This window comes from Lottia gigantea (genome assembly GCF_000327385.1).
Source record: "Lottia gigantea unplaced genomic scaffold LOTGIsca_53, whole genome shotgun sequence".
NCBI classification, from domain to species: Eukaryota; Metazoa; Mollusca; class Gastropoda; family Lottiidae; genus Lottia; species Lottia gigantea.
In genome coordinates, this window is record NW_008709815.1 from 927,394 (window position 1) to 948,968 (window position 21,575).

Sequence of the window (21,575 nt, forward strand, 5' to 3'; positions counted from 1 at the left end):
GATTAACAGAAAAAATTCCGGCAGCTGATTTACCAGTTATATAACAGAATTTCTTGTAAAATATCTGCTTTAAATAAAAGAAATATTTTTACGATAAAATCTGTTAAATTATAGAATGACTAATAATATTTCCTGTAATTAACAGAAAATAGGAAGAATATTCTGGTAAATCTGCTGCCGGAATTTTTCCTTCCAGTTCTGTAAAAAAACAGAATTTTAAAAAGGATATTCTGGTAATAAATCTGTTGCCAGAAATCAGATATATCAAGATAGGTATATAATAATGTTCGACATTATTGTTTTACAACATACCAATATTATGTAATGCAATCTTTACGTAATGTAGGAATTGAAGGGTAATGGAAGTCTGATTGGAACATTGATTGAAGAACAAGACAAAGATCCCCAACTTACCGATCAACATGTTCAAGGCGTGGTTCGCAATACGGTTGTAGCTGCATTCGTTACTACTAAAGCGACCCTGTGTGGATTTTTCTTAATGATGATGTATTACCCAGAAGTACAAAAGAAAATTCAACTAGAACTGGATGAAAAGATTGGAAGAGATAGACATCCTAGTTTAGATGATCGTCCAGAGTTACATTATACTAATGCTGTAATTCTAGAGGTCCTTCGATACATCCGACACACACCGCTAGCCATTCCTCATATGACAACTAAGGACTTGGAAGTAGAGGGATACAGAATCCCTTCTCACTCTACGGTGAGCAATAATCGTTGTTGGATAACTTACTAATTGAAAAGTCGTACAAGCAATAAGAAAGGTAGCTTGCAAGGCAACATACGCTCACTGCCATAATTAGATTAAATTATTATAATGTAGTTAATGACATCAAATTCAATATCCATCTGTTTTAGTTGTATGCATATCTGATCAAATATCATTAAAATCGAGCCAGTTATAGTATCTATCACAACAAACTAGTTTGGGCGAACTAAAAAGCGTTCAAATCGTACTAAAACTCATAAATATTAAATATGCACATTGATGCGTTTCGGATGGGAAGATTGCCAATATCCATAATTAAGTCATCGCGCCCACAAGCCAAGTGTGGAATTTTAGCTAAATTAAAAGTGTTCATAAAAATTCAACCAAAATCAAATATCTATTTGAGATATCAAAATACATAATGCATATCACATTCTTGAAGTCGATTCACTTTTGACTGTTTCATAATTATGACCTTTATTAGGCATCCTTGTAAATCCATTCATTTTAGGTCATCATGAATATATGGGTAATGAACCGAGATGAGTCAATTTGGACAGATCCCTACTCTTTTAAACCAGAAAGATTTTTAGATGAAGAGGGTAAATTTGTTCCCATTGATCATCGGCTTAGACAACAGTAAGTACTGTCAAAATCGGACAGGTAAAGAGCGGTTTTTATCGGTTCGTTGGATACATATATATAGTCTAATCAATCCGAGTTCCAGGCAGACTATGATGCTTCGTTCTGTGATTTATTTTAAAGGTTACTTCACTTTTCGGGTGATGAAATCCTTCGCATTTTGTCGAATTGTAGATCCATTATCATAATATATGTCCCAAAACTTTGGGTTGACAGAGTTTTATTGAGCATAATTGAGCAATGCATTTGCTTATAAAGTATGGGAACTATCTCAACTTGCTCTATAGAACTTGAAGTATTTTGAACTCAAAGCCCAAAGCTTTGTCTTCAGATCATGGGTCCCAGGCGCAGTGAGCCACAGATACGACACGAAGGAACTTTCAGATCTGCAATTGAATCAGATTGACAATAATATATATTGCTATTGCTAAACTAAGATAATAGTTGAATCCGCAATATTTCTCTAGCATTCTAGTCCCTCGTATTATGTGTAACTTATTAAAATTGTATCAAGACATTATTTTATTGCAGGTTTATGGTCTTCGGCATTGGAAGACGAAATTGTGTGGGTGAATCTTTTGCTAAGTCACGTGTGTTTTTATATGTGACGTCATTGCTGCAGAAATTTAATTTCAAACCTGGTGATAATGAACTATCCCCTGAAAATTCTGAATTATGGCTGAAAAAATCTGCCCTCTGTCCTGAATTCTTAGATTGTGTTGTTGAGAATCGCAAATGAATGAGAATCTGACTGACTGGAGAAAGAAGTTCCTTGTTATTTGCCTGGTCGATGATTTATTCACTTTATGAAATAAAAATAATAAATTATTTCAATCTGGTTTTCTAATGTCAGTGATACAGGTTTGAGTTGTTCGAAACGAACAATACATATTTAAGCACATGTGTGACAAAATTTGTGTAGCTGCTAAAGATAAAAGTTAACAGAATGAACATAATTGTTCTGCAGCTTTGAAATATTGGTAATTCGTTTAAAAGTCTCGTGAATGACTGATTTGACATAGTACTATTAAACAAAAAAGAGTTAAGTCCCCATCCAATGTAGTCATTATCGGGAACAAAATCCCATCTGAAAAGTTGATTTAAGATGGAAGTAAGCGTTGGAATGGTCTGAATTGTTTAGTGAATATTATGGACACATTAGTAGGCCTTAGTACTTTTCTGTCAAGTTTTCCAAAAGGGGTTGGGAAGAAAGTGCAACAATGCTCAGTTATTCTACTGAGGCCGCCATTTTCAATTACTATCCTTTACTCCAAAAGTCAAAAGATCGCTGATTGGATAGTCTGTGTGGAATGCTGGTTGTAGGGACTGTTATAGCAGATAGTCTGTGTGGAATGCTGGTTGTATTGACTGTTATAGCAGATAGTCTGTGTGAAATGCTGGTTGTATTGACTGTTATAGCAGATAGTCTGTGTGGAATGCTGGTTGTATTGACTGTTATAGCAGATAGTCTGTGTGAAATGCTGGTTGTATTGACTGTTATAGCAGATAGTCTGTGTGGAATGCTGGTTGTATTGACTGTTATAGCAGATAGTCTGTGTGAAATGCTGGTTGTATTGGTTGTATTGACTGTTATAGCAGATAGTCTGTGTGGAATGCTGGTTGTAGGGACTGTTATAGCAGATAGTCTGTGTGAAATGCTGGTTGTATTGGTTGTATTGACTGTTATAGCAGATAGTCTCTGTGGAATGCTGGTTGTAGGGACTGTTATAGCAGAAAGTCTGTGAACATTCACCTCATCTCACCCTACGTTGCATTGCCCATATAAACAGGCCTTCTCAGAGACAGAAAATTAGAAATCTTATCCTTTTTGTAATTATTGACTCCTTAAAAGCACAAAATACGAGAAAATAATCTATAGTTACCTCCCTTGAACTTTTATATTAGACTGTGTAGTACAAACGTATACTTATTAGCACTTTTAAGGTGGTAATTCTTGATATGATGTATCGTTCGTGGATTCACAACACTATTTACATGTGCACCAACGACATTTTGAAGACTAATGGAAGACTGTTAGGTAGGTCTACCTGAACGGTGGCATTGTTTCGCAACTTCCTATGAAGAACATGTCGAATGGTATGATAAGTTTTTCATGGATTCAGGGAATGTGGCCTACAGTTAACTCTTTAGTCTTATTTCTCGTTCAGGGACGCCAAGTATTTAGGACACATTGTATCATATCAGCTGATAAAAGTTAAGACAGATAATAGTAAATTGTATAAGATCAAAAAATGGAAGACCCCGAAAATAAGAATGAATTTAGAAGATTCCTTGTCAATTTTTTTGTCATTTCAGAAGGCTTATTCAAAATGTTTCAAATCTAGCCAGGTCACTAAAGGGTCTATCACAAGAATGGGGTGAATGTAATGACAGAAAACAAACCGGCGTTGTATATGATGAAGTATTTTTAACTATAAGATTGGCATGTATAGAGTTAAGTTCAGAGTAAGTTATATAATTAGTTTTCAAGTGGAAATTAAAACCATATTATATAATATTTCTACTGGTATTTATTTTCTTTTCTCCACAACACAGTTTAAGAATTGTGGACACAGTACTGCTTTTGTCATCCACCTCGCAGAATCTTCTGGAGGCAGTACGTTATCACCGGGACTAAACGTGAATTTCTGTAATAATGACGTCACATACAAAAATATGCGTGTTCTAGCAAAAGATTCTCCAACACAACTTCTTATTCCAATGCCAAAAGTGATCAACCTGAAAGATATGAAATATAAGCATGTTTGTCATAGGAACAAATGATACCGCAATGACGAATTTCAAATTTGGAACAGCTCCTGTTTGTTCGAATCGTTAGTACTTGGTTTATTTATTCAACAGTACAATATTAACTATGTAGACTCTACCAAAGGGGGTGATAAAGCCAATTCAAGATTTACATCTGATAAAAATCTTATCCAAGAACACGTATTTCATCCATTTTAAATGAAAACCTTCAGTGTACTTTACAATGCGCCAGATGTACAGAAATTCAAAACACTGAACTTACTGTTGTCTAAGACGATGATCAACGGATACCAGCTTACCATCTTCGTCTAAAAATCGTTCTGGTTTGAAAGAGTATGGATCATCCCATACAGAGTCATCTCTAGCCATTACCCAATGGTTTAGAATTATCTGTAATGAACAAAAAAAGAATACTTAACTCAAGTTTTCAAAATGTTTGTTCAACGATGAAGATGAAAAAGGGATTGGGTGATATAGTGAAATCAATAACACTATTATGTTTGCGTTGCTAATTTCGATATAGATTTAAATGTTTTGCGAATAGTATTTCGGGGAAGGGAGAGTTTAATTCTCCCAAATGGCCTAGGATGCAACAAACATCTTCATAACGGCATATTTAGGCCTAGAGCCATCTTCAGAGAAGGTTCCACAGAATTGTTTCAACAGAAAGAAATCTTACCATGGAATGAGCGGGTATTGTGTATTCTTCAAATTCGAGGTCCTTTGATGCCAAATGAGGTACTCCTATAACCGTGTGTCGGATATATCGAAATACTTCCAAAATTACAGCATTAGTATAATGTAACTCCGGACGATCATCTAAACTAGGATGTCTATCTCTTTCAATCTTTTCATCCAGCTCCTGTTGAATCTTTCTTTGTACTTCTGGGTAATACATCATAAGCAAGAAAAAACCATTTAAAGTACCCTTAGTTGTGATAAAACCGGCGACGAGAACGTCGGTAACAACACCTTCAGCGTGATCATTGGTGATTTCGGGATCTTTTTCCATTTCCTCGAGTAATGTTGCTATTAGGCTACCATTTCCCTTCACACTCTACAACAATATATAATATACAAACATGTAAGTTACAACGGATTTGTACCCGATTTCATGCTCTATGGAAAGATTGGAATATAAAATACCTGTATATTCAAAGCAAGTGTATCTACTTAAAACTAGATAACAGTCCAGATGAAATATATCAGAAAGAAAAGAAGAATTAGAATTGCAATCCAATTTAAAGGAACGGATTCGCCATCCGTTTGACCAAGCGTCTAGGCTAATCAGTTATGGTGTTCACAGCTCACTGTCGAAATTTGAGCCTCCAAATCCATGGGTGTCCAGAATTATCAAAGATTAAAAGTTAAAATGACAACTCGTCTTTTCTTGAGACTTTGTCATATAAAGAAAAGACATGATATAGAAATAGAAAATGAAAGTCCTAGATCGAGGTATGTTTGAAGAAATTATGCGGTTTTTGTACATTTCTAATGCTTTTTGAAGTCTATTTACATATGTTCATGACCCTAGTCGACCACGGAAAATGACCCATCAGATTGAAGTAAAACAGGCCTGATATAGAAACATAAGATTCTATCCACCAACTTAGCTGTATTGATTATAACAAGGGTAGAAAATAATGTATCTGGACCATCTGGCTTATCATTTCAACACCGATCATTATAGCTCCATAATTACCTTACACATCTCTGGTCCTAAATAAAAATCTTGGACTTGCTTATGGCTGGCCATAGAATCATCCACGAGTTTTTTCGTTGATCCGGGAATATATTTTAAAAACGGCAAGATCGTTAAGGTTATCTCGTTGTCAAATCTAAACAACAAATCCACAAATCTATCATACTCTTCGACCATGGTACACAGTTCTTCAGAGTTTGATGGTCTCTGATTCGTCAACTGAAAAATAAAGAAAATATTCAAATGATTTTTTTTTTGTCTACATGAAAGCATGGAAGTATTTTACTTATATTTTAATATCATGGATTAACCAGTTATCTATTTCAATGAAAGACTGCTTCATTGTCTCTGTGCTTTTATTATGCGGAAATTTGTTATTTGTCGTGGAGCTGAATTCAGCGGCAGTTTAACAAAATAAGAATGCATCTACGTACAAACATATGGATTATGTGGATTAATGAGTTGGTGAGAGCTCTATCTAAATCAAACACAGGGCGACCTGCACCAGCTTGTAGTTGATCTTCTAAGATTCGAACTTGTGTGTTAACCATATCTTCGAAGTCTTTAATACCAGTACCATATATTTTAGATACAGTGTGGATTAATTTTCGAAGCTTCATATGCATTTCTGTGACTGGACTAAACGCAATATCCTTGCCGTTTTTAACAATGAATTTCTGAATAAACGATGGAGGTCGTTCATTTGTAAAGTCTTTGTATTTTGCAGACGTTATCAATTTACGCGAGAGTCGAACACTGTTCACAAATACTATATTTGAACCTAAAAAATTAATCCTCACAAGATCTCCATAACGTTTCCACAGTTTTACAGAAATTAAATGTATTTCAAAGTTTTTCAGACAACGCAGAGAGATTTGAAGACATTCGAGTACAGAAGGTCCTGGTGGTAATGGTGGTCTCTGTTTATTTTTAAACCATGATAGAAGCATATATACCCCTAGTGCAGCTACTAGAATCAATATCCAACTCATTGTGTACGATTTTCCCCTGAAACGACTTGAAACATGTTTAAAACACTTTAGTTCCCTGATTCCCAAACTCTCTGACTTTTCGTATTCCTTCTTCGACCATAAGCATGGACAAAATGGGATGACTCAATGTTCGATCAGAATTCCAGATTTAATTGTTTTTTCGACAAGGCGTGGGGTTCTCCTTAGTTCACTAGTGCCCCAGGTTCAGAACCATGCAAATTTAAATGTTTCATTTCGTATTTGTCTTTGATATACAGTTGTACTTTTATTTTAACCAGTGCAAGCGAATGTTGACCCAATATTTCGTTAGTTGTAATGATATACTATATTATTAACAACGTAAAACATGGTTGAATACAAGACAAGATTTTGGGTATATAGTAATGCATATCTTATCAGGGATAACGAATGAAAAAAAATGTTTTAAAACAGAACGTTTTGCTCGTTGCACACTATATGTAATTGTAATATTGCACTGTTTGCAGAGTTATTGAATATTCCGAGATTTAAAGCAACTTACCTTAGAGCATAGGCTACTGATCGGTGTTCACGTAATGTTTGTCCCTTAAGTGGTGGACGTGCACTAATAAATTTGGTATGCCTGAATAGTTCAAGGCAATGGTATATAGGTCCCGCCCCTGAACCTCGGTTATGAAAGAATGGCAAAGTCCTTGTTGCACTAACAACATTATCAAGCGGTCCAATATACTTGATCCAGTAAAAATATATGATAGTAAAACACTTACTGACGTATCTGTTATGAAACAAATTCTGCTGAATTCTTAACCAGCCATCAAGAACATACACAAATCCATTGTGAGTAATGTTTATAGCAAGGTTTTCATTCGTTAAAAGATTAAAACAGGGCCACCTTCGCGTTTGGTGTAAAAAATCTCTTATCTCATGAAAACTGTTATATGAATATTACTTAAATGGCTACTCGAACTCTTGCACCTCTTTCAGATAATGTGCCTTTAAAACCTGCACAAAAAGTGCATTATCTTATCTATCTCTATATTATATACATGTATATACATGTTTTATAGCTAGTTCACTTTGACATTGTCACATACCGAGTTTGATAGAAAAACTGTTTTTAGCGCAGTTCACAATGCTAGGCTACTATAATCTCGCACCGACATTTTTTACGTTAAATTCTTCAAAAACTGATTCTGAAGCAGAAGAGTGTTTTCAAGACTTTCAGTTTGAAGACGTCTAGCTGTTTTATATTACAAATGTTAAGGGACAGATTCGACATTTGTTACCAATCGTACCGTAGTCTCAGAAACGGTGATTTTTTTTTATCTAATCAGTAATACTGTTCATAGCTCAACAATAGAAATTAGAAATTTGATACTTCAAATCGATGTGTGCCCAGAATTATCTGAAAGTTAAAAAGATGACTCGTCTTTTCTTGAGACTCTGTCATATATAGAAATAATAAAGTTTTGGTTGGACTTTCGTATTTTTCGTATGTAATGAGATCTTGACACTGTGAACTTGTTTTTGACACCCCCAAAAAGTTTATTTCTTATTAACTACATTAGAATATTTCACTCCGATTTGATTGTAGACATAGATCGTGGATGACCTCTCATAACATGACAAAAAAATTAATTTATTTGAGAACGAAAATCGTCTATACAGTTCATTAAGACTCAGGGACAGAATTTATTAGCTTACCACTCAAAATATAGAGTACATGTACATGTATTTGTGTTTGTGTTTTGGATCGTATCAGACACAATGGATGTTGAAAGATACGTGTGGTTAGTTTTCATTCAATATCTTGTTATATAATACATTTTCTCGTGTAGCATTTCTCAGCTTGTTTTATTATAAAAAAAAGAATTCCGGGAACAAAATGTGTAGCGTCTTACAAATGTTCATTCCACTTGTGGTAGGCCTACAATAACTTCAATAAAAATTTTTGTACCGCAACTTTCTTGTGTTTTTTTTTTTTCATATTCCTGAATAGTTTTTTTAAGTCTTGAAATACCAAACGACCTACCGTGAAAGTTGCGCAGCGCTCTGCAACATAATAGGTCTGGTACAGAAATTGTCGGAGATTGCCGATTGCATTAAGTCATACTATTGACCTTTCCATAGATTTCCGTGTACATTCAAAACGATCCTATAATTGTTATATAGTATAAGTAGTAAAGAGTGAGAGCTGCACAAGATTAGACAAATCGTTCTAAATAAAGATCATAAAGTACTATACATATTTGTACAGCACAAATCTTACCAAGCTCGATGCATAATAAATTGTGCTTAAAATGTGGGACTTTCTTATCATAAGGCCTCTGAATTCTACATATGTTTATTCCTAACCATTTACTCGGCGAAGCATGCATAACCTCTTTAAACATGTTTATTAGAGTTCAATGGTCATGTCAAAAACGAGATCTACAATTATATTTGTCTATACAGCTGTGTTATTTGGGCTAAACACAGTGAATACATACAACTTTATATACGGCCACAGATACAAGTAAGTAGTAGTCTATCTTTTATTTACATTATCAAATTTCTTAAATAAGCTATTCGACATTCAGGTGTATTAAAATTTGATACGTGAGACTGTTCACTGCGACCTGGAGTATAGGGATTATATAAGACAAGACAATAATGTGGGTAGATTTCGTCATTTAACTGACGGTAATAAATGTTAATAAATGCAATGGGGTGTCTCGGCCAAAAGTGACGTGGATATTCGGCTGCATATCTACTTGGTACAAATCCACACTACCCCTGCAACCAAGCCCGTAGCTGCTTGGGGGCAAGGGTGTGGGCTAGCCCCTCGCCCACTTACAAAAAATGGGTTGCCGCCCTGAAAAAATCTGACAACCGACCAATTCCATTATTGCAACTAAACAGCACACTCCATTGCCCCTCCGAAATCCGGTTATATTACTTTCTTTAAAACAAGAGACACATTGACCCGTATAATTTATACTGTATAGATAAGCTTGATAAGTTGATTTATTCTCTGTCGTCTTATGAAAGAAATTGTTGTGTAAAGTATAATTGAATAAAATATTCCTTTTAAAGGACCATTTTGACACAGAATCAAATTGCCAGGCTTGGGTAGAGGCACCACAACATGCGATCTTCGACTGATTGTTGCTCTTTTTCATTGTCAAAATTTCATTGCATATTTTCGAAAACTCACATATTTCGAACCAGGCCACTCGGTGTATTTGGGAATACGCTTGTGAAACCAAAATATTCCCTCTGGCTTAAAAAATTAATACTAGTAATTTGTATTGGCATAAATCGTCGTTGAATATGGAAAAGGATTGGATTTTATAATGCAACAGTGGTGTCGCTAGTACACCTTCCGGAACACCCATTACCTATCTTCAACTGTATCTAACAATTCAGCTCCCTCACAGACAATTTACATAGAAAATAATGTGTGTTTTATTACATGTATGAATAAAAGTCCAAAATACCAATATAAAAGAACAAATATACACCTGATATATTATGTGTTACGTTATTTCCACTGAAATCTACTCAATGTTCATTCTTTCTACTCAATGTTCATTCTGTTTTTTAGGTACTCGAATCACCATATTTTATTAAATACGCATGGACAAAAATGAGTTTGTTATTAGTCGCGGCTGTTGTCTTGATATGTACCTATATATTTGTTCGCTGGTTCAATGAGAAGTACAGTCCTTCGCTTCCTCTTCCACCAGGACCTTCTCGCTGGCAAAGTTTGAAATTATTTATGAATCTGCTGCGAAATAAAGATGCTCAAATTAACCTAATGGCTGAGGATTTATACAGACAATATGGAGAGATCGTGGCTTTAAGAATACCAGGTTCTAGCATGATTTTCTTAAACAGTACCCAAATTATACGTAAGCTATTTACATCAACTAAGTATCGTGACGTCACTTCCGACAGACCACAGTCATTTTTCAGGAATCATCTTATGAACAAAGATATCGTTTTAAGAGATTATGACGAAGTACAGGTTCATCTCAGAAAAATTGTACATAATACAATAAAGCTTTATGGAGATGGAATCCAGGTATTTGAGGAGATGGTCGGTTCTGAAATTCGGCTGTTAGAAAAATCTATGACAGCTGATGGTGATGACACCACAGTTAAATCTTTTGATATTGATGCAGCATTAACAACATCATTGATACGGATTATATACATATTTGTAAGTATAAAGTGATATACCCATGCTAATATAATATGCCGGTGAGATGCCCCTTGAATCACGCTCGAAGTTCACGTTGTTAAGGTTAGTCAGAGATGGAACATGAGTACAGGAAGTTCAGACATTTCTGTTCGACTAGCACCTCGGTTTCATTCTGGAAACTCTTCTTACTTAATGCCGCAGTAATTTGATCGGCATGTACATCTTTTTTTGTACGTCATTGGTCAAAACATTTATCAATTCTCCTATCCCAGAGTCGACACAAAAATGCGTCCATAAACGATCAATTTGTGAATGAATTGAAATCAGTTAATTGACGAACAAATTGATCGTGTATGGGACCCTTAAGAATCAAACGGGTGAAGAGGTTCGAGGAGTCAACGTAAACATATGTATAAGTTGTATTCGTGTTCGAAAAGTTTATGAACCAAGGATCTTTCATGATTTTCCTTTACTTTTTTCAGTTAACCAATGAAACCCCAGAAGATACAGAAAAGGTCGCTGAAGCGGTAGACAGATTTGATAAAGCTTTGATTAAAATGTTTCGATTAGAAGTTAATCTAATGTTTACATTATTTCCATGGTTACGCTTTATACCAGGTCCGACGAAAAAATTATATGATCATTATAATTCTTGTGCAGATGCAATGAAAAGTGTTTTCTTAAATCCAGAATTGGTAAAGGTAATGAAATATAATTGATTAAAATGCAACCATGATCGTTTCGTTGCGGCAAAGAAATGGTTTTTTATCGATTAATTTCAAGCTGGACGTCATTTCTGAATTCAAATATATTATTTACCTTAATTGTAGGTGCAACAGCTGTGCTTACTAAGTGTTTTAACATTTGCGGTAGATGTGGGACTTATACATCCAGTCGTTTTTTTTTATAAACAATATTTTATTAATACATTAAATGGATTGGGGAACAGGCTTATGCCTAAATAACCCCTCTCCATAATCCATTCGTTCACTAAAGAATGTTTTTGGAAATGCTCACTTTGAACAAAATGTGAATTGACGTATGTAGACAAAAAAAGCTTTTGTGAAAAATAAAACCAATAGATATTATTTCACTTTACAGAGACTAGAAGAAAACAGAAAAGGATTACTAGGAGTTCTGATAGGGGATCCAGAAACATCAGAAGATACAATTCAAGGAATATTGATGAATATCATTTCAGCTGGATTTGTGACAACGAAAGGAACATTGAGTGGATTTTTCCTTCTAATGTTATACCACCCAGATGTTCAGAAGCGTATCCAAGATGAAATCGACGATAAAATAGGTCACCGAGAACCTTCAATTGAAGATAGGTCAAAAATGCATTACACCTATGCAGCCATCTTAGAAACTTTGCGGTTTATTCGCCATGTTCCATATGGTGTACCTCATTGTAATAGAATGGATGTAGATATTGATGGTTATAAAATCCCAGCTAATTCAACGGTAAGCATGAACCATGACTTAGATAAATCTTAATCTTCCCCTCGCCCGCTCTCTCCACCTATCTTTTCTCTTATCTTTCACCCAAGCTCTCGTCCTCCTCATATCTTTTCTCCTATCGTTCAGTCTCGCTCTCTCTCACTTGTTTGTTTTATTTGTATCCTGTATATGGAGATGGCTTTAATCTAATACTCTTTTCAGATGTTCACAAATTTGTGGTCGATTGCTTTCTCTGATAATTACTGGAAGAATCCTACAAAGTTTACTCCAGAAAGATATCTGGATGAAAATGGTGAAATATTACCACTTGACCATCCAAAAAGACAGCAGTAAGTTCTTTGAAACACGGAGACGTTTTTATGTCAAATATGCTAAAAAAATGTATTGTGGTGGGTTTTCACTAAACTTGCTTAAAATGGTTTTCTATATGATGTGTTTTAGGCTTGGTGTTAACTGTTGAAACCAATTGGGTCGAAATTAATCCAGTTAAAATCAGGTTTTTTTTTCCAACAAAACTAGCTTTAAAAAATATCCTACGAGGTACCCTCTGTGTTTGTTATCCAAAAAACGGTCCTCGTGCTCCCGGTTGAACTTTAATGAGAATAAAGCCAAAAAAAAAAAAAATAAAAGAAAAACCGTTTCCTTCCTTTCATATATTGTCATTTAACCTTTGGTTTTCAGGTTTATTCCGTTTGGAGTTGGTAGAAGGGGTTGTGTAGGTGAATCATTTTCTAAATCACGCGTCTTTCTATACGTTACATCTTTGCTCCAAAAGTTTACTTTCACGAAAGGTGACGATCCATTGCCTTCTATTTACTCAGAAACTTGGGGCAATGATGTAGCGCTAATTCCGGGGCCATTTAAATGTACTGTTACAAAAAGACGTTAGGTCTAAAACCAATCAAATTCTTAACACAAGAAATTAGATGCACTCATTCTTTACAAATATCCATCTGCCTTGACTACCAGACCATGGGCGTTTTTCAATGTTTTCCGCAATCCAAAATCGATGCTGTCTACATTATACTGCTTCCAAAAAAAAAAAGTATGCATATTTAAAAAGTCTGTTTTTTATTTTGGGGAGGGGGAGCGGGGATGGGCCCTGGGATGGGTTATTTGACCTGGTAGGTCCTTTGAAGTGGCAGTATGTTGCTAAACAGAAAGCATAATCGTCACAAATTCTGTCTTAATGAAGCTAATCTTATATGGTAAGCCACCATAACTGCACTGGTGACCTATCCATAGTAGGCTACTTTAAAATATATAATATTCTATTATTTAATTCGACAAAAAAGCATCAAATAATAACAAATTAGTTAAATTTCATTTCCACTACAGCTATAGATAATCTATAAACCTTTACATCATAAAACTGCATCATTAAATAATTCTTCAATTGTGTGTGTAACATAAGCATTGGTCTAGGTTATGTGATCAGTCTACCGCTGTGGTCAGTTTAAAATGTTTCCCTAAGAATAGGCCAAATTACACTGCACATGAAAATGTAACTTAGACCGAAAGGTCTGCCTCTATTATAGCCTCTGATAGCTCTTTTGACACTGTCGACTGGTATATAGACAGAAAAACTAATAAATTGTTGCATCGTTTCTGCCATTTAATATGTAGTTTGCGCATTCTGTATGAAATTAGTTAAATTTGGAACAAATTTCAGCTATGTAACATCGTCTGCAACAAACACTTATACTGACTACACCATATTTGTATTACTTAAAAAAAAGACAACAGGTTCAAGTTAATGTCCTTTCCATATCCTGCATGAAATTAAACAACGGAGAACCATTGACGCTATGAGATGTATCGTACACCTCTCCTAACTTCTGAAATCCCACACGCTCAAAGAACTCAATAGATTTACGAGCACTCTGCAGACGAACAGGTCGCGTTATATTATGTTGTAGTATCATACTGATTGCACGTTCAACCATTCTCCGTCCATATCCTTCACCCTGATGGTCTCTTTTCACAAACAGATATGAAATATGATGGTAATATTCACACGAAAATATGGACGTTGGCTCTTCAAGTCTATTATCAGACAATCTAAATGACACCACTGATACCAATGTGTTAGGGAAGGGATGATTAACGTAACCAAACAAAATCTTGCTGCGCTCTGGGATGTCACAACTCGTGCCGGTTACATCTCGCGATACAGTTCTAAACATACGATTAAACTTAGCATTATTGACATGCTGTTTCACTTCAAATTTTACTGGTTGCTTCTGATAAGCCATATTATGACAATTACCTGAAATGTTAAACATTTTTGGGTGGAATAAAAGCATGTTGACTGACACGACAAAGATTCGATTCAGTGCGTCATTGGTTTATGAAACAATTATGCCAAAAAATTTGAAGCGTTTTATTTCTAGATTCAACATAAATCATATACAATGTATTGCAAAATATATAATTCCCTAATCAAATCAATCTATGCAATCATACGGTGACTATGTATACCCTACCATATTTATTAAGTGACAAGTTACGTCCCTTGAACTTGAATTGTGTTCAAAATTTTTCTTTCACACGTTACGTTTAGAAAAAAACTTTATCCAGTGGATCAACTACCAAAAGCTGAGCCACAGATATATTATTTTGTCTTCTGCTCAATATGACTAACGACACATACATTACATAGCTGAATTGAGCTCAGGAGCGCCCAACTTCCTTGGCTCCAATTAATTCTATGTTAAATTAAGTATTAGTTTCTTCATAAACAAGCGACATACGATCTCGATTTTTCATTTTCAGCTATAGGCGTTCCACTGATGCAATTAATAATGTTATTTAAAGTTGTGAACTTTGGGCAACCATCGTGAATTACCAATTAAAAAGATGAATATACTTTGAACTTAAGAACATTAATATGAGGTGCATTTCCATGAGCAAATCTCAATAACGTTGCTTTGTATTTCCGCACGATTACATTTATGCTGAATACCATTAATTATTAAAACGACAACATAGCCAAGGTAAATTATGACAACCTTCTTTTTTTAAAAGAAAGTCCATCCTCAACATCGGTTTTGCTGTCTCCATGTATATTACTTACTGGAAATGTTGCTCTACTGTTTTATGATTATCACAAGGTGGTGGATTAATAATATAAGTAGATTATTCGTTAATTATATTAATCATTTGATTCAACAAACAGCAATCAACTGAAATGACCTAATGACAAGTCATTCAAAACTCTTTTGTTTTTATTATACACAAACCACGTGGTTATGTTTACATTCCGGAGTTGCGCGCGAAACACTGGTTTACTTCCGGGGTCAAATCTATAGCAACGGTGTAAACTAAAGGTCAAACTGTGACGTACAGCCAAGTTCGGCTTCTCTGTTTACATCTGCAAATTACTGCACAGATTTTTTCATATTGAATATTTTGAAATCCTTCCTTGTCAAAATGGTACATGATAATGTATTCAAACTTCAGCTATATTTTTTATTGTGATATTTGTACCAGGAACGAAGTAATCAGTGAAAGTGTGAGAAACTATTTTGTTATTGGTAGTAAACAGGCGTAAGGATCCATGACAGTTCTAACGGCCTCGGTCGTTACTTAAAAAAAGAAACCATGAGTTCTGAAATAGAACCACATATTACGAAAAAATATGAAATCAAGAAAAGACTTGGGAAAGGGGTGAGTATATTTTACACGAAATTGAATATTTTAGGATCGTAATTACTCTCTCAATTATCCTTTTATTCGGAACAAAAAGATAATTTCAAACAAAATTCCTAAACATTGTACAATGAAATATGTCAAAATACAAAACGATGTGTTTGTGCATGATCGTTCAGGTAAGTTGACTCAGTAGGCTAAATTCATTAGATAATGTCTGTAGACAACATGTATACATGCAAAGTAACATAGTCATAGTCATAATAAATGTTTGAATCTATTAGACTATTTGTGTACACATAACTCGTAAGTTAAACCCTCACGAGAAGCAGAAGTAAAATCGAGAAATTTGTGTTTATGTTAGGGCTGCCTAATGCAATGGGAGTGTGGGGATACGTAAATATATCCAAAGGGAACATTATTATTAAGGTTATTATGTCATATTATGTTTGTATAAAACATATAAATTTTGTCTGAAAATGAAAATGGAATACATTATCTGTTCTACTTCTATGTTTTAATGTTATGTTTTGAGACAAAATTTGTCTCATAATATTACTTGAATATGATGATAATCCTTTTGCTATGGCTAAATCTTTTAAAATTTCAGTTAGTTGCCCATAGGGCAGTGTTCAAGAAAACTCCCATATCATGCAAACTCCAGTAATATTTGCTTACTTCTCATTCGTGCACCAGATGATTATGATATATTCAGTCCAGTCACAAATTCTAGAATTGTGAATTCCCATTAAATTACTCTCTGAAAAGTCAACCTACAAAGTTCAATGCCGAACAAAGTCTAAGCCCATTCCAGACTCTCTACTGCTTGACTAACATACACCAATTCTTTAGGAGTGGTTTCAAATTATTCAAATTGAGACTTCAGCATTTTCATACCCAGGTAAAATTTGATAATTTTTATTTTTAGGCATATGGGATTGTATGGAAGGCCATTGACAGACGGACCGGTGAAGTAGTGGCCGTCAAGAAAATTTTTGATGCCTTTCGAAATCAAACAGATGCACAGGTAAATTCATCTTACTTAGTTATCCTTGATAGTATTAGTATCAATTATTAATGAACCATGGGCTGTTTTCTATATTTGATTTAATTAACATGAGTCTGGTACTGTAATTAAACCATGAATAAAGCACACTAGAAAGTGAACATATGTTTGATATGGGACAAGATTTGTCTCAATTAGCCAATAATATCTGACTGAGCACTGAAGATATTGTCCATCCCAATTTGCTACATGACTTAGCTTTTCAAAGTGATGATTTGTAAACATGTGGTCGAATCTTCTCTAGAGCCATTTTGTGCTTCTAGCGCCATGCTACTGATTAGTTTGAATTGATGATATACACTCAGACCCCTTTTTTTGGATTTGGTTATGATAAATTTGAATACCACCATTATAAGTACTGGTAGTGTGGTTGATGTTGCAAGGCATATTTGTTATATATTTTTTATAAAAAAAAATTATATTTTAATGAATTTATTTCCAGCGTACTTTTCGAGAGATTATGTTCCTACAAGAGTTCGGGGATCATATTAATATCGTCAAGTTACACAATGTTATTAAAGCTGAAAATGATAAAGATATTTATTTAGTGTTTGAATTCATGGGTAAGTCATATAACAGATGTTTTGTTATTTTGGCAAAAATCCATAATTGAGTTGGCGATTGCCATTTTGAATAAGCATTCAAAATTAAATTGACTAACCTACCTTTATGTTATTCAACATATTCATCACAGATGCTGAAATAGTAGTACTGTTCATAACAGTGATGTCCCTGGAAATTGGTATACATGTTGTTTGCCTGGTGAAGAATTCCTCGGAACACTCCCAAATTTTCTGGACTAATTGTTTGCATACCAAAATATCAATGAAATTGTTTGTTAGTCTCCGTTGAATTTATCGGCTGCAATACCAGTAATGATTGTGTCTCAGTTGAGGGTTTGTGTGTCCGGTGCAGTGTATTTTGGGAAAGATTATCGAAACAGTAGGACAAAAAAAGAAATCCAGTCTGCAGATTGGCAGTTTGCTTCTTATTGTATTTTTTTACTTTACAGATAAGGTGTATTTCCGAATATAATGCGCACCCCTTCCTTACCCAATCAAAATCTGGAAAAATCCATTTACCCGTATATAATGCACACCCCTTGTTGATGAAAAATTTATGGTTGGAGATGGCTGTAGGTTGTAATGCCTCACTGTAAACTGTACTTTGTTATTCGCACCTTTTAAGTATTTCATTAATTTAATTTGCTTATACCCATATATATATAGATATGTTTTTGTTATTTTTTCAGAAACAGATTTACATAATGTGATAAAACGTGGTAATATATTAAAAGATGTACATAAACAATATATTATGTATCAATTATTAAAGGCTATTAAATATATACATTCTGGTAATGTTATACATAGAGATAAAAAGGTAGGTTATATTTGTAGTGCCTCTGGTGCCAGTCAAACCTAAAAATAGTTGTCTGACATACCATTCTTTCATAAGGGGGAGCACTCTAACTGGATATCTTATGTTTCAGAAACTGGAATATGATTCACTTATGATCTGTGGTCCGAAATTAGTTTTGCCCATACTTAAGACCTAATTGAGGTTTTGATGTCGATATATTAAGGAAAATTTTGTGAGGACAGTTGCATTAGTCAAGCACATGGGACTGCAGTTTTTATTTGTCCCATTCGATTACTAATTAAAGAAAGTTCAGTAGCATATGATTGAAAAGTCTGTTACATAACATATATTTTTTTTGTGAATCAGGGAGCCTTGTGTTATTTATTTACACCATATTGTTTTCAGTCACAGATGTCTTACATCGGGATATGAATTTTATTAACTTTTTTTCTTCGAATTTTTCAGCCATCTAATATACTATTAGATAGTGATTGTAAAGTCAAGATCTGTGATTTTGGTTTAGCTAGATCTTTAACTCAGATAGGTATAGATGAAACTGGTGATCCTAATTTAACGGAGTATGTTGCTACCAGGTGGTACAGAGCTCCTGAAATCCTTCTGGCTTCACATCGGTATGGTTTTATTTAGTCCTTATATATACATTATTGTTGTTGATTTCATGATGAAGACCCCTATCATTTTCACCATACTTGAATTTCTTCAACATTCTTTAACCGATTGCATGATTGGTCAAGACTCATGTTAGTGCTTACTGTAGAGTGCTGAGAGTTCTTTGAAATTTTTGAGAAATTGTTTTGTCCTGAACTGGATAGATATCCCAATAACAAGGAGCCACATCCTATTGAAACCTGAGCGCTCAAGCGGTGAGATAAAACAAAGATCAGGAGGTTTACACAGAATTCAAAATGACGGAGAACGGAATAGAAGAGAGAATTTTGAATGTGACATAACTGGTTCTGTACTATTTGATTGAAGCCAAAATAGAACAGACGGAAAATGTTCAGAACTAACCAATCAAGCGCCTCCTTATAATTTCTATATATTAAACAGATCATATTACATGTTATTGTAGGTATACAAAAGGCGTTGACATGTGGAGTTTAGGTTGTATATTAGGTGAAATGTTACTAGGTAAACCGTTGTTCCCCGGGTCATCAACGCTAAATCAAATAGAAAGAATAATGGCATCAATAGACAAACCAACTCGAGCAGGTAAAACTCAATTTTCTACCTATGCAAAGAATTTATTAATTTACTATAATCCTTTCAAATCGAGCATCCTCTCTACAAGTGTGAGGCTAATATGTGGTTGAGCGGCATATTTTTTAGCCAATTTTTCAAAATATATTATGATTTTTTGCCAAAAAGTGTGAAAATTTAAAAAAAAATGAAACTAGAATTTGATACCACCTTTAGACTTAACCTAGAGTTGTCGGTATATCTCAGTACAAAACTCTTACATAAAAGACAAGAGGTACAATACTTTATTTGGTTTACCATTAATTTCCTTTCTATACTTTTAGATATCGAAAGTCTGAAATCTGCCTATGGGTTTTCAGTATTAGAAAAGGCTTCTATGAAGTAAGTATGATAAATCTATATTTGTTTTTCTTACTGTAGTTCAGAAAAGTTACTTGGGTTTACTTGCCTTTTGGTAGCATTCAAAATTTATGCCTTAATGCAATACTTTTCTATTGTGGTTTCTACCACCTACAGTGAAGCAAAAAATTCATTAACAATTCGAAATTGATTAATGGAAAGCTGACATTGTACAGGCAAAAGTTCCCTCATCCATGCTGACTTTACTTCTTTGACTATGTGTAATCAGTTGTAGAAATGTAAGATTTCAAACTCCATTTTCTTTCAATATTTTGGAAGATGTGTTTTCCCATATGATATACTTGATAGCTTAATAGATCTTTGAAAATTATGTTATATGTATGTATATTGCAGACCTAAAAGAAATTTAGAAGATCTAGTCCCTGGTGCAGCCCCTGAAGCTGTTGATTTAATGAAAAAACTACTTCATTTCAATCCTGATAAAAGAATAACTGCTGAAGAAGCCTTGAAACATCCTTATGTCAGCAGGTAAGTTCTGATGATAGAAACTTAAGCTATTTTCTTAGAAATTTCATTTTTCCATATCAGTGATGTAGGTGGTAATGCATTTTAAAAATGTCAAGCTACTACAAACTTTTCCTAAAACCTTGGCATCATTAGGCACTTTTCTTGAATCACAGAAGGTTGGAACTGCAGCTATTTGATTGGATATTACATTAGCAAATACAGCCAATCACAGCCCCCCTTAACCAGCTCAGCCAAATGGTTTACAGTCTTTCTGTCAAGGGCTCTGATTGGCTATATTTGCTAGCATACAATACAGTGTGAATGTCTGGTGGCCTTGACTATGTCTTCTGTCTCAACTATTCCTAATGATTATTTTCTTATTTCCTAATATGATGTCCCACATTAGACCTGTAGATCAATTTAAAATTCCCATGATTTTTAAGGTTTCATAACCCATCAGAAGAAGTATCACTAGACTATGATGTTGTACCACCATTAAGTGATGATGTACAACTAACAGTTGAAGAATACAGAAAAAAATTATATGAAGTAAGAACATTTCATTTGACTTTTGGTATTTTGGTTTCTTTTAGAAACACCTGATGGTACTTCTATTCGAAGGAGTCCAATACAACACAACTTTTACCCTTGATTTTGCTTGTACAGATTATTTATGTAACATGCAGCATTTTGCATTGTTTGGTTGAACTTTGAAATACTTGCAACTGTCATATAAAGAGACCACAAAAACAAAATGTTTCTTGTATTATTTCACATCCAGGAATTAATGGACTGTAGGTAATTTGGTCCTTAGGGTGTCTTGAAGCATGAGTTGGGGTTCAATGATCGACGAATTCTTTTTGGAACACTTAATGTCACTCTGGGTCTATGATTGCCCAAAATCCAAAAAGATTTTTGTACGTTTTTAGTGTAGTAGCTAAATA

General features: G+C 34.4%; 6 protein-coding genes across 6 annotated transcripts; 4 read left to right on the forward strand and 2 right to left on the reverse strand.

Annotated features, from left to right (window-relative positions):
* Window positions 1-385: 385 nt before the first annotated feature.
* Window positions 386-2,111, forward strand: LOTGIDRAFT_126160 (hypothetical protein; the record flags this gene model as incomplete). The annotated part of the gene is made up of 3 exons (XM_009062779.1): window positions 386-724; window positions 1,242-1,369; window positions 1,904-2,111. Coding segments are annotated over 3 exons (675 nt in total), but the record flags the coding sequence as incomplete, so codon positions are not given.
* A 571-nt stretch (window positions 2,112-2,682) lies between these two features.
* On the forward strand, window positions 2,683-3,117 carry LOTGIDRAFT_165758 (hypothetical protein; the record flags this gene model as incomplete). Its single annotated transcript, XM_009062780.1, has 1 exon — window positions 2,683-3,117. The coding sequence occupies one exon, from the start codon at window positions 2,683-2,685 to the stop codon at window positions 3,115-3,117; it is 435 nt and encodes a 144-aa protein (XP_009061028.1).
* A 786-nt stretch (window positions 3,118-3,903) lies between these two features.
* Window positions 3,904-5,153, reverse strand: LOTGIDRAFT_126351 (hypothetical protein; the record flags this gene model as incomplete). Its single annotated transcript, XM_009062781.1, has 3 exons — window positions 3,904-4,111; window positions 4,404-4,531; window positions 4,821-5,153. The coding sequence occupies 3 exons, from the start codon at window positions 5,151-5,153 to the stop codon at window positions 3,904-3,906; spliced, it is 669 nt and encodes a 222-aa protein (XP_009061029.1).
* A 7,038-nt stretch (window positions 5,154-12,191) lies between these two features.
* Window positions 12,192-13,242, forward strand: LOTGIDRAFT_86790 (hypothetical protein; the record flags this gene model as incomplete). Its single annotated transcript, XM_009062700.1, has 3 exons — window positions 12,192-12,467; window positions 12,666-12,793; window positions 13,146-13,242. Coding segments are annotated over 3 exons (501 nt in total), but the record flags the coding sequence as incomplete, so codon positions are not given.
* A 485-nt stretch (window positions 13,243-13,727) lies between these two features.
* LOTGIDRAFT_234636 (hypothetical protein) lies at window positions 13,728-15,723 on the reverse strand. Its single transcript, XM_009062782.1, has 2 exons — window positions 15,541-15,723; window positions 13,728-14,733 (listed from the first exon to the last, which is right to left on the reverse strand). Exon 2 carries the CDS (start codon window positions 14,717-14,719, stop codon window positions 14,213-14,215), a length of 507 nt encoding a protein of 168 aa, XP_009061030.1. The 5' UTR covers window positions 14,720-14,733; window positions 15,541-15,723; the 3' UTR covers window positions 13,728-14,212.
* A 304-nt stretch (window positions 15,724-16,027) lies between these two features.
* LOTGIDRAFT_219414 (hypothetical protein) lies at window positions 16,028-21,234 on the forward strand (the record flags this gene model as incomplete). Its single annotated transcript, XM_009062783.1, has 9 exons — window positions 16,028-16,133; window positions 17,044-17,142; window positions 17,624-17,744; window positions 18,434-18,564; window positions 19,009-19,175; window positions 19,637-19,776; window positions 20,088-20,145; window positions 20,518-20,652; window positions 21,075-21,234. The coding sequence occupies exons 1-9, from the start codon at window positions 16,068-16,070 to the stop codon at window positions 21,232-21,234; spliced, it is 1,077 nt and encodes a 358-aa protein (XP_009061031.1). The 5' UTR covers window positions 16,028-16,067.
* Window positions 21,235-21,575: the final 341 nt, after the last annotated feature.